Source organism: Lissotriton vulgaris, chromosome 8, assembly GCF_964263255.1.
Source record: "Lissotriton vulgaris chromosome 8, aLisVul1.2, whole genome shotgun sequence".
Classification (NCBI taxonomy): Eukaryota; Metazoa; Chordata; class Amphibia; order Caudata; family Salamandridae; genus Lissotriton; species Lissotriton vulgaris.
The window spans coordinates 1,243,068,488-1,243,080,757 of NC_141696.1; the positions used below are offsets into that span (position 1 = coordinate 1,243,068,488).

General features: G+C 41.2%; 1 protein-coding gene across 5 annotated transcripts in view; it reads left to right on the top strand.

The window, feature by feature from the left end:
- The window catches only part of SLC7A1 (solute carrier family 7 member 1), a 668,243-nt gene that overhangs the window by 277,234 nt on the left and 378,739 nt on the right, over positions 1-12,270 (top strand). For all 5 annotated transcript variants that reach the window (XM_086935153.1, XM_086935156.1, XM_086935155.1 and 2 more), the window contains one exon: positions 5,042-5,424. In XM_086935153.1, coding sequence (XP_086791279.1) covers positions 5,055-5,424 — 370 coding nt within the window. In that variant the 5' untranslated portion in view covers positions 5,042-5,054. The remainder of the gene's footprint in view (positions 1-5,041; positions 5,425-12,270) is intronic.

The window sequence follows — 12,270 nt, forward strand, 5'->3', positions numbered from 1 at the left end:
ATGGTCCGCCCTGAGGAGGCCCAGGCTCGTCGCCACCTGAGCAATGTCCTGTTGGAGGGCTGATCTTGTAGTCTCTATCGCCTCCAGGACACGGTCGAACTGTTGCTGCATCGGCGCGCCACCAGAACTTTTTGGGTCCCCATGCTCCTCTTTGTCCTGGGCTTCAGAGTCCGAGGTGGTCTGGGTGGATCCCTTAGCTCCTCTGGGTTTCCCCATGCCTCCAGGGGCACTCCGTGAGGGTCCCGTAGTAGGCGTCTCCGTGTGTCGACCACGACCTTCCCGGGTGCTTGTCCTCAATTCGGGTCCGGGCGACCTCCTTCTTCAGAGCCTGTGGAGACTCCGCCGCTTCGGCTCACGCCATCGCCACGGCGTCCGAGGGCACCGATGAGGGGGCGGAGACAGCCGTCGTCGAGTCGGGCAGACCCGTTCACCCACTATAACCCCGGGGTGAGGGCCACCTACTCCCTCGGGTGATCTGTGGCGCCAGAGTGTCGCGCCTCCCATGTAGGTGGACTGGCCAGGAAGACGTAGCTAGTCGCGGAGTCGCGAGGCGGGCCACCGCTTGGATCACAGGGCGTCCGCTCCCGGTGCCCTCCGCTGCGTGGGCACCCGCCCGGCCGTCCAACCGAGTGCAAATCCGTTGCAAGAGGTCCAATCCAGTAATGTCCAATGTCCAGAACAGCCGGGGATGGCGAAGCAGGGCGCCAGTCGCCACCCGCGGCACCTCTTCAACTCAGTAGTTCCGAATAGGGGGACAAAGGGGTCCGGGCGCCATGTTGGGTCGCACTCCGCAACTCCGCAAACTTCGGTTTTACTCCGGAACAACCCTCGCCCGGGCTTCACCAGGGGCCCCGGCAGGTTTCCGTCGGTACGCTCAGCAGAATGCGGGGTCTGGGGTGCCCCGCAGCCTCCGATGTTCAGGATAATTCCGGGCTTAGTCCCGGAGCCGAGCTCTCAGGCGACCATCGCCATCGGCGCCCAAGCCACGCCCCTACAATCACAGTTAATGTGGCACAGTGAGAACATGCACAAAGTGTTTAGTCCTACAGCTGCAAACATAGTCACGCCATTTACCCCAAATCTTTTCATGTTTCTGATGGCATGGATTGGCTTTTCTTTTTGGGCACAGAAGTCCACTCCTGCCCACCGTTCTGCTACCGAGGTACAGTTTGTTGAGTTCCACTTGTTGCCTACATTTTTACGGATAGTTGAAAGCAAACGCAGAAAAACAATATACATTGTAAAGGCTGTTCACACTGTACATAGATACCTTATTATAGTAAGGGAGCAGACCAAGAGAACTCATACCTCTGTATTTCTCTAGGGTGCAGACAACCGTAGCAAGACCAAGATACCCACGAGTACCGGTATTAAATATTCTATAAAGCACAATGGAAATGTCCATATTGATGTAGTTGTTTTTTAAGGGGTTTTATACATCCTTTACATGTGTGAGAAGGAACAGGGTAGGCAGAATTGGAAGTAAAGGAAGGTGAAAAGAATTCGGACCCAAGAGGGCTAGGGTAAATATTAGTAGATAAGTTAAAGGGTATCGGAGGAAAAAACTTAAAGGGAACAAACTATTGACAAGTCTTTGTCTTGAAGAGGCCTAAAACGAGGAATTTTGAATGCGTCTGAGTAGCAAAATTATTTTCTGAATTGGAGGTAGCTTACTTGGTTTCTTAAAGGGTCAGGAACATTCTATTAGCAATGGCCCAAGAACTTCAAGGATTTTCCCGTTTCAGTCTTTTGGACTTATGATTTTGGTGCATTGGTTGGTCTTAAGGTTCTAAAGGGTTAATACAAAGAGGCCAGATATTGAAGTTAGCTCATTATCACAGAGTGAAGAAAGTGGTTATTTACATGTTGGATATTGTGGCGGATACTGTAAAAATGCAAAAGTTGTAGTTGTGCGTGACTTTCACCCATTTTTGTATTATTCCTATTCTGTATTCATGTTACACAGATGTGAACTTTCATTTCCAAGATACTGAACAGGTAAGGTTGTTATGGACAATAGGAAAATTAAGTCTGCTGAACCAAAAAACTTTGCAGGTCTCGGTGCTGCCTTCACAGGTTAAAGGCTGGAATAGTATATTTCAATGCAGCAAAAACAACTAAATGCTTACTGGCGCAGACTGCAGCAAATTGCTTAGAATTCAAAGAAAAATTGGTTTATTAGACATTAAAGGTCCATTGTGGGCAGAAAGACCTGACCGCAAACACACAGGACCTAGCTAAAAATCAGATGCGTCATGGATGAAAACACGGATGCAGGGCTTTGTCATGTATAGGAGCCTACCAGAGATTTGATGATTGATTTGATTTGCATTTTGTAAAGCGCAGCAAATCCCCATAGGCCTCAAGACGCTGTATTCACAACAAGCCGCATAATCCAGCGGAAAATCAAACAGATAGGAAGCAAAAAAGAGCCTAAGCAGTATAAAGCCACGTAGTTAATTCCTTTCTAAAAGGCAAATGCCCCTTGATTGAAGTCAAAGACTTGGGGAGTGAGTTTCAGAGTTTATTGACAGCAACTGAGAAATGTGTAACCCCCTAGCCCCCACTCCAACCCCCGGAGTCTGGGCAAAGTGACAAACATTGCAATGGGCTATTCGCAGATCTCTACCTGGAGTATACCACTGGAACATGTCCCTTATCTCAACAGGGCTTAATTGGTAAAGACTTGCCTTATGTGTCGTACAGATAGCCTTGACTTCGATACACTTTCTGATGGGGAGTCAGTGAAGCTCACCCAGCCCCACAGAAGCAGATTGGCGCCTGGGAATATCAAGAATAGCCCTAGCGAGAGTGTTCTGTACTACTCGCAGTTTTGCTTGGGTAATGATGTTAGAATCCAAATAGAGGGTGTTGCAGTAATTAACCCTAGAAATAACCAGTGCCAAAGCAACCTTTTTCCACGCTGAGATGTGAGTGACGGAAAATATTTTTTTAACCTTCTGATGAGCCAGAAGCAAGTTGTGACTGTGCGAGTGGCCTGCCCATTAAGAGAGAGCCCAGTATCAAGAATCGCTATCAGATTTTTAGTTTTATCAGCTGGGACAGGCAGAGTGCCAAAGCAGTCCAGCTACCAAGCATTATTCCAGATCGAGGTGTGCGTTCCAAAGATCAACATCTCCGTTTTCACACCATTCAGTGTAAGGACACGTATTCCCATCCATTCAGCAGTTAACTTATATTGAGAATTAAAGTATGAATTGTTTACCTTTCAAAATTCCATATGTGATGACCTCGGTTTGGACGTAGCACTGTAGTCCACTGTGACTAGTTTGGAGTGCTCTGATTTATTCACGTTATTCTTAGTATTGCCGCTGGGTCTTTGAAAACATGCCATCCTAACCTGAAAGCCAAGTCAGAAGTCTTGCTACATCAATCTGTTTTTTATGTAAAAGGCAATGAAGGGCCCTGCCTGAAATGGTGAATACGTTTAAACCATTTAATTAGGCCTTTTAGGAACCTTTACATTTTCATTCAGGGACATGTATATCAGCCTATTCATCATATTAATGTGTGAAATAAATTCATAGCCTATATGAATAGGATCATACATAGCATACCCCTTTGACAATGTTATCAAGGAATACATAGAGGTAGTCAATTCACATTCATTTTTTCTTACTGATATTTTAATTTGTCTTGCAATATGGTCTCTTACACTGATAGAATGGGTAAAGTGATGGTAGAAGCCTGGGTACATTTACACTTTTTTTATGATATACCTATGTGCTTCAAACGGAAACACCGCTATTAGCTTGCATACAAGCCCCAAATGAAATACCAACCATGAGCTACCACCACAAAGTTACAACTGAGCACATTCCATGCCTAGACCACCAGAATGTTTAGACCGTCCAGAGAGAAAGTCACATTTTCAATATTGAATGTAGCACTTGACGTCATGTTCTCGAATAGTGTACCAACATGGACTCCTTACTTTACGTACGCTGCAACTAAGTTTGTGCTGTATAATAACATATACATAAATATATACATATAACCTAAATTACTTCAAATTCTCTTAGATCTATGTTTTCTATTACGGAATTGAAGTCCCACACGGCCAAAATTCAATGCTACAAAATACATTTTGAGACTGACAGGTAGGATTCCAATGGTTCATAAGGCTATACTGAATGTGCTTTTGGTAGATGCCTACTGTTATTAAGGTTGAATTCTCAAATTACACATCTGATTTTAAGGGCACAGTACAATTTAATTCTGCTCAGTCCTGCATACTAAAGTGATTAACTTAGCCATACTTTTTACACACATTTTCCTATTTTTTACACATTCCTATTTTCTTCTTAAGTTTATTTATTTACAAAGTTTTTTATAGCGCAAACTTGATCCTACATTAAAAAAAAAACACCAACAATGCACTGCTCTGCCAGTCACAATTTCGTAAGGCTGCATTGCTAAAGAATGCTTCAACAAAGCTACCTTGTTCATGTCCGCTCACACTGCATTTCTCATGAGAAGCATCCGTACAGCCGATAATGTTGCCCAACTCTTGTGGATTTTGTTTGTAAATAGGGTAACTACTAAATCAGTTAAAAGTGCTGTTCAGCTATGTCTTGTTTCTTTTCATTTTCTAATTTGAATAAATTAAGCACCATAAATCAAGAAAAAGAATAACCATTGTTGAAGGGGTATGTTAAAAAGGAACAAAAATTTGAAAAGGGTTTTATTATGTTGCACAAAAAAAAATCATTCGTTTTTTCGGTTAAATGTGTACTACCAATTCTCTGTAACCCTTCATTCAAATATGGTTTATGAAGCACAAGCAGAGCTATCATGAGAAATTACCATTGTCCGTTTTTTGTGTGTGGACAGTTTGCAATTATTGGGGCAAAAAGTCAAAATCTTGATTAAAAATGAAGAATACTTATTAAAGATACGGTAAACCCTTTTCTGTGCAGGACCCACTGGTAGACCAACATTAGTTATGAGGATATTTGGGAGGGTGCAAAATTCTGTATTGTTTCATTAGGTACATTATTTACATTTGCTTCTTTCACAGATTGAAGAAAAGAATGGGGTTCCAGGTGCTTATGAATTTTGGCCAGCAGCTGTTTCGTCGAAAGATTGTGGACTGTCGCGATGAATCCAGTCGACTGTCAAGATGCCTTAACACTTTTGACTTAATAGCACTTGGTGTTGGGAGCACTCTTGGTGCTGGAGTCTACGTTCTGGCTGGAGCAGTTGCTCGTGAGAATGCGGGTCCTGCCATCGTTCTCTGCTTCCTTATTGCTGCACTAGCCTCAGTATTGGCGGGGCTCTGCTATGGAGAGTTTGGCGCAAGAGTTCCCAAGACTGGGTCTGCCTACCTCTACAGCTATGTCACTGTTGGAGAACTGCTGGCATTCATCACTGGCTGGAACCTAATTCTTTCCTATGTAATTGGTAAGCGTCTATCAGATTATAAGTAATCTGGGTAATATTGTCACATTTTGTTATATAAGGATCCTTAAAATCCTCAGAAGTTGTACTTCATTCTTGTGTTTGATGTATGTATACTTTCTTTGATGTCCCTGCTCTTTCCCATAGGGCATTCTCAGTTAGTCCATTTTGAAATATAAATACTTTGTGTGTCCTTTATACATTTGTATTAGACCCGAGTTGTTGTTTGTTAAAAGGCCTTACTGGCCGCCATTTGAGCAGAAACTGTGCTCTGTTAAGGTATAAGGAATACTTTGCCAAATCGCGCAGTCATTAAACAGCTTTATTTGTAATTTCACTGTTCTGTGTTTTACCACAGTTTTTATCGGTTTGGTTCTTGATAAGAACATATTCAGATAGATATGTTTTTAATAGTATGCAGGATGAGAGTACTATGGTTGTGTATTTTGCGCCAGTGCGGAGTTACTCATAGGTGGGCTGCCACACTTAGGCAATAGGAACCTAGCAGATCCGTGTTTAGGATTGGAAATGTCAATGTTAGTAGATTTTAGTGGGCCTTGTTTTGCAGGATAACCCCATTCTGATACGTGGAATACTTTATTTGTAATTGTAATGATAGTGGTATTTTAATTTAACCTGGTAGTTCACATGAGGCCAGTGGCTACTTCAGTATCGTTGCGGCGTAAACTGACGGAATCCCAAAACTGGCGGTATTATTACCCAACATTAAGTCTTTTTGCCTAGGCCCACAGCATAGACCGTGGAACTGCTGTAGGGAAGAAGTATTGCGTTCACAGTGGTATAGTGTATTGCTACAGAATCAAACTGCTTTGATGTGGAGATGGGATGTCCCAGGCTTGGTGCGAGTGCCTCCTGAGCTCCCAAAGATGCACAAGTTTTAGAAAGGGTTCTACACTGACATTTGCATCCTACAAATTATGCAGTTGATAAATACAGAATACAATTAATGAATACCACATTTAACCCTTTCGCTGCTGATGACGAGCTCAGCTCGTCATCACCCACGGGTGTCGTGTGCTGATGACGAGCTGAGCTCGTCATGTAAACAGCTAAATGATCATTTGCAGCACAGCGCAAAAATCACCGCAGCAGCCATGCGGTTAATTAAAAAAATTACCATTTATGAAGAAAGGTTTACAAATTATGTAACGGATAAACTGAACCAGTGACCATTGATGAGAAGCACCCAAAACATCTGTGGAAAATTGAAAAAATATTAAAATAAATATGTACATGACTGGGCTGTTTGCCATGACTAACACTACATCCCTTCTAGCCAAACCACAAATGCAGGTGGTCTATAGGGAAGAACTCTACCATCACACTTACAAAAAAATCATATTGCTTAATGGCATACCATGAGAGCCCTGGCTAAAGTCTGCACTGTTGATTGAAAAGGCTTTTAGTGGCATGGTGTTTTAAAGTTAGACCAGTGATATGACCGAGGTTCAGGTGAATAGATTTTGAGATAGATTAGAGTGGGAAAGTGTTTCAAACCGGGTCTAACCTGCAGATATCTAGTGCCACCCTGAAATTGGTGACACATCAGACCTTTGTTCTACTGAAACATTTGGCTGTCTAGAAAATGTTCAGTATATTAATATGGACATTCCAACCTGGATTGACCAACATGGGGCCGGAATCATGTGGTTGCAGGTCTGCCATTTTTGGTACCTTCGCACTCTGAGATTTTAGAAATCTGCAACATGTTGTCTTCAAGCTCGTGCAAAGTCACTGTGACCTCATGGTAGGCATCGCTCACTACGACTCGTGATTTTGTCTGGCTCATGCATTCCGATCTGCAGAAAAAAATTCTAAGTGTGAGGACTACCACTGACCACCTACACAAATCCAGTTGATTTTGTACTAGATCTCAATCTACACTTCCTTGTTGATTTTCAAACCTGTAAGTAGACAAACACCTTTCAATGGATATGGCTCAGTGTAAGTATAGCTGCCTATATGACAAGACATTTCCCTCTTTGAATATGAAGATTCCTTTTTTGAAAGTTCCTGAACCCATATAATCAAGCAAACCTCAGGACAGGTCCGCAGTAGCTCAGTCGTCTCGAATATTTGGGTGGTTTCTTCCACTAAACACAGAACAACAAATATGACCGAGATTCTTCCCTTTGACAAAAGTCTTTCCGATGGGATCTTCTCCAGTTCCAGACACTCCAGGCTTCAAGAAAGAAGTATCATAGTATCTGGGATGTTTGAAGTCCCATCAATATTCATCAGCATTTCAGTCAACTGGGAATCTTCCAGAGGAACACAGTTGCCTCTTCAATGAATACCGTCTCCTAGTACTCCGATTCCAGTAGCAGACTATGCCATATTGTCACTGTGAGACAAATCATTCAACTGGCTGCTTCAGGTCTGGGCCAAGTCAGTAGCATTGGAGTTCAAGCTAAACCTATAAACAGCCTTTTCACTCTTTCTCTGCCAGTAGATGGGTAATGTTCTCCACCATGGTTTGGGAATTCTTTTCTTGTCTAGTTCCAGACTTCACTATGAGGAAAAAGTAGTTTGTATAAGGAATTAGTGGGCATACAGAAATATCAGTGACGGGAAGTTTTCACCCTGTCCTGCACCAGTTCTCAGTCATTCTATCCTGCTACTTTTCCAATGGTATAACGTCACTGTAGTGTTTTTATATTTTCGTTCATGCTAAGAAAGTTTCTTATAAAATGTTTTGTAAAAATTAAAATGGCAGAGGATTCCTCACTAGATTAAAGATCCCTACAAACCCTGATCTGAATTTGGGTGTTACAAGTAGTAGCTAATCCCTACTCTTTAGTGATCCTTTGCCCCTGGGTATTGTTAGTAAGTCAGCCAGGAAGGGGGGTTTGTTCAATTGGAGAGCTTGAAGCACCTGATCTTAAATTTGATCCTAACTTCCAGTGCTAACCAGCAAATATTTCACATCAATCCTAGAGCAGCAGTGGCAACTCTAAAAGTAATGAGAATTGTCAATTTTACAAACCAAATGAAGATAAAGGCATGTTTATATAGCCTCTGGACCAAACTAACTACTTACGGGTTTGTCCAACTTTAGACCTATTTCTTTGCTTCCTAGTACAGTTAAAATGCCTGAAAAACAACTGGTTAACAGCCAGCTCTGAGTGTTTGGAATTGAATGGGCTCTTGCAACCCTCTCAATCAGGCTTTTGCTCATGGCATAGTAGCAAAACTGCACTGTTCGAAATTGTGGATTCCATAAAGTGGACGTTGGACAAAACTTACATTGCCGTTCTGATTTTATAGGTTCTGTCAGTGGCCTTTCATACGGTCTCTCGTGGCATTCGCCTTAGTAACATTAGAGCTAGCGACCTGGCTCTGGACTGGATTCACTCCTTTTATAATAATCTTAAACAAGTGGTTTGGAAGGCTCCTTATTCCACTTCCTCCAAGTATTTACGCCTAAGAGTAGCCTACGGCTCTTCCTTGAGCTCCACATTATTTAATGAGTACATGTCCCCTACCATGGCTCCCTTGGTTAATTCCTGTGTTTTAAAGATAATTTCATATGTGCATGATACCCAGCTCCTCCTTAAGTGTGAGAATGGTTATTTGGCAGACTTGGAGCCTTTTTTTTAAGTTCAAAATAAGCTTTATTTAAATTTTTGAGACAAAAAGTCATATAAACAATTTGAATACACGAATGCATGAAATTGATGCAGAAAGAATGAATGAAACATATGAGAACGAGAATCAAAAATCAAAGATAGATAAGAAAAAAACAATTCATATGAGATAAACACAACAAGAAAAAAGGAAAATACCAGCTAGGAGATAAAGAGTAATACATTACTTTGAAATATAATAATAAACAACATAGCAATTTTGTGAATATTATGAAAAAGAAAAAAAAGATAATACGATAAGAGGAACTCAAGGAGGTTTAGCAACTTCTTGTTGAAAGGGAGTTTTAGGCAGAGAACGAAGGGCACAGGAATCAAAAAATGAAGTAACCAGATCCCATAACTGCTTTCGTTTTGGTGCTAAAACAGGAGGATAAACATATGTTGTATCTAATCTATGATTATAGCACAGAGCATACCACCAAGCCTGATAAGAGAGTTTTATGGAGTCTTTCCAAGTTGTGGTAATTTGCTGAAAAGCTACTGCAAGAAGTAAGTCAAGTATTTTTATATCGAAATTGTAAGGGTTCCAGATAGATGAAATACTACCTAAAAAAATATGGGATATGTGAAACGGATGTGTAGTGGAGAAGATTTTGTTATTTTGAGACCAAACCTGGACCCAAAACCTGTGAACCAAATTGCAATTGAAAAGCATGTGTAGCAGATCCGCCTGAGGAGTTGAACAGGACCAACAAGCGTGAGATAGGGTAGGATATCTTTTACTAAGTGTTAATGGGGAAAGTAGGAGTCGATTATAGATGAAAAATAGTCTGAATAGTATTTGCAGCCCTAGATGATTTTCTTTTAAAGCTTACATGGTAGCAGTTTTCAATTGGATGAAGGCCTATAACTTACAGTGCAATTCAGACAAAACAGAAGTTCTGTTATTTGGCATGGATTCTTTTGATTGGTGGAATAATTGTTGGCATAGGGTCCTCAGGCCCCCATCCCTACCCATGTTGATGACGTGGAATTGGGAGTGAAACTGGATCATTAACTTTCCTTTAAATCTCAAATTTCGAGTGTCTTGGGCTTACTTAGGAAGGTGATCCATACTTTAATCACCTCTAGGCTGGATTATGCGAATGCCCTTCAGCGGTCAAAAGTACGGCAGGATGGTGTTTATTGAAACTTCCAAGCTGTGCTTCAATGACCACTTATCTGTACAATCTTCCTTGGCTTCCAATTAAAAAGTGGATTTGATTAAATCTGTGGTCCTAGTGCATCAGATGTTTTTATAAATCATGCCCACAGTATATTTCGGAGAGAATTAGGCCATATAAACTGGGAAGAACCATGCGCCCCTCCTAAGGTAGCTTTTCGGTGATTCCTTCTAATCGTCGTGCCAGGAGACATGGTTATCTCTTTCCTAGCCTCCCAGGCCTGAAATAGCCTTCCAATAGGGCTTTGATCATTCATAAGGAATATTTATTCCGGAAAACCTTAACGTATTTCTGTTTACCTCACTGTAATACCTGCTAACAGGATTGTTAGCTTAGTCGGTTTCTTAGTGCTGGAACACTCCCTTGAAGAGCTGTGCGCTCTGTAAATCTGATCATTCATTCAACGGTGGAGGGTCAAAATTAGGCAAACAGTGAACAAGATAAATTCCCATGGTATTATTCTGTGATGCCTAGAGGAGCTGGTGTACAGTTGACCCTTTGCTAAGATGTCAGTTGGGTATTTGAATGAATTATGATCAATGTAATACACAGCGTTACACTTTATGGCTCTGAATCTCTTTGAATTGTAATGATGAAGTCCTATGCTAGACTCTAGCGTACCACTTTAAAACATTTTTTGTCGGTGTCTACCAGCTTCAATTGAAGGCACCATTCCTCCATACAAGGTTTCATTTGCTGTACTTGAGTCGCTTCCATAAATCAAGATAAGGAGACAAACTTGATTTTCAGGCTCCGATCTCAATTACCCGCACATTCACAGAGCATTTTAAAGGTTTGAATGAAGCTTTTTTTTCCCTTCTAATATATAATGCTTTTGAACAGTTGCTGACCGCTAAGTAGACGTTGCAGACCTCATATTTAGTGCACGCTCTTCTAGTCCATGGATTTTCCAAGTGTTTGAATGTGCTTGACATTTATGTGCAAATATTTACATTAAAACCTGTAAATGAGCATTAAAATCTACACCCCAACGTTTTTTATAAACTTCATTTCAACACATCCTTTTGGTTATATTTGAAAAATTTGGAGCTCTGTTTGTGTGTTCATTCCAATTAAGGAAAAGTAGATAATGCATCATTTGTCTCCGTTCTGCTCATTGCACTGCTTAAAAGTGGTAAGTTCTAACAACGCAAACTAGATCTTGATGGAGCAGACACTTTAATGATCTTGTTTTAGAAACTGGATTCGTCCAAACAGTCTGCTGAACAAAGAACGAGACTAAGATATTAACCTCTCCGAATCATTATTTCCTCCTAGGATTTACATAATTTGTTTCAGATCATTGAATTAAAGGTTCCAATCTGTGGACAATAAAATCTACTTAGACTGCATCTTTCCATGTTTTTGCCAAAATCGGAAGATGTTCCATTGTGCAGAATTTAAAGGTGAAAAGTTGCTTTCAAAGTGGTAGTCACCTTCATTTGTTATTTTTCACAAGGATTACAATATTTCCCTCGGATTTGAAAACCAGTGGAAAACTTCGTGTATATCCAAAAGGGTATGACTTTGTAAGTGTTTGCTGCCTTTGCCGTGGCCACCTTGACATGTAAACACTCATGTGCCCCTTCTCGTAGTGTGGAAAATCTATCAATAGATCGGAAGCAGTATTTTAGGTCACAGATGTTGGCGTGTGCATCTAAGGTAATCTTGGGCACACAAATGCGTTAGTGAATGGAACAGTAATCTTTTGTAGAAATCTATAGACTGTTGAGCAAGTTCTCTGGGTCTGCGCTATTCAAAAGTAAAAATAAGCACTCCTTGTAACCTATATTGCTATTGTCCCAGGAAATGCAGAGCACAGTGATATGCCACATGCTTGAGGTTTAGGCTTTGACTTTCAGGGGTGGTGGAGTCCTGGTTTCAAGCTTACTCTTAGAAATTGCTCTGGGTGTAAAGTGTCACTCACAATAAAAAGGTTGTCTAACCAGTGTTCTTTTTATGAAAAGGATTAAGACTTCTATTATGTAGTAAGAAAACATGTTCAGCACTTTAAAATG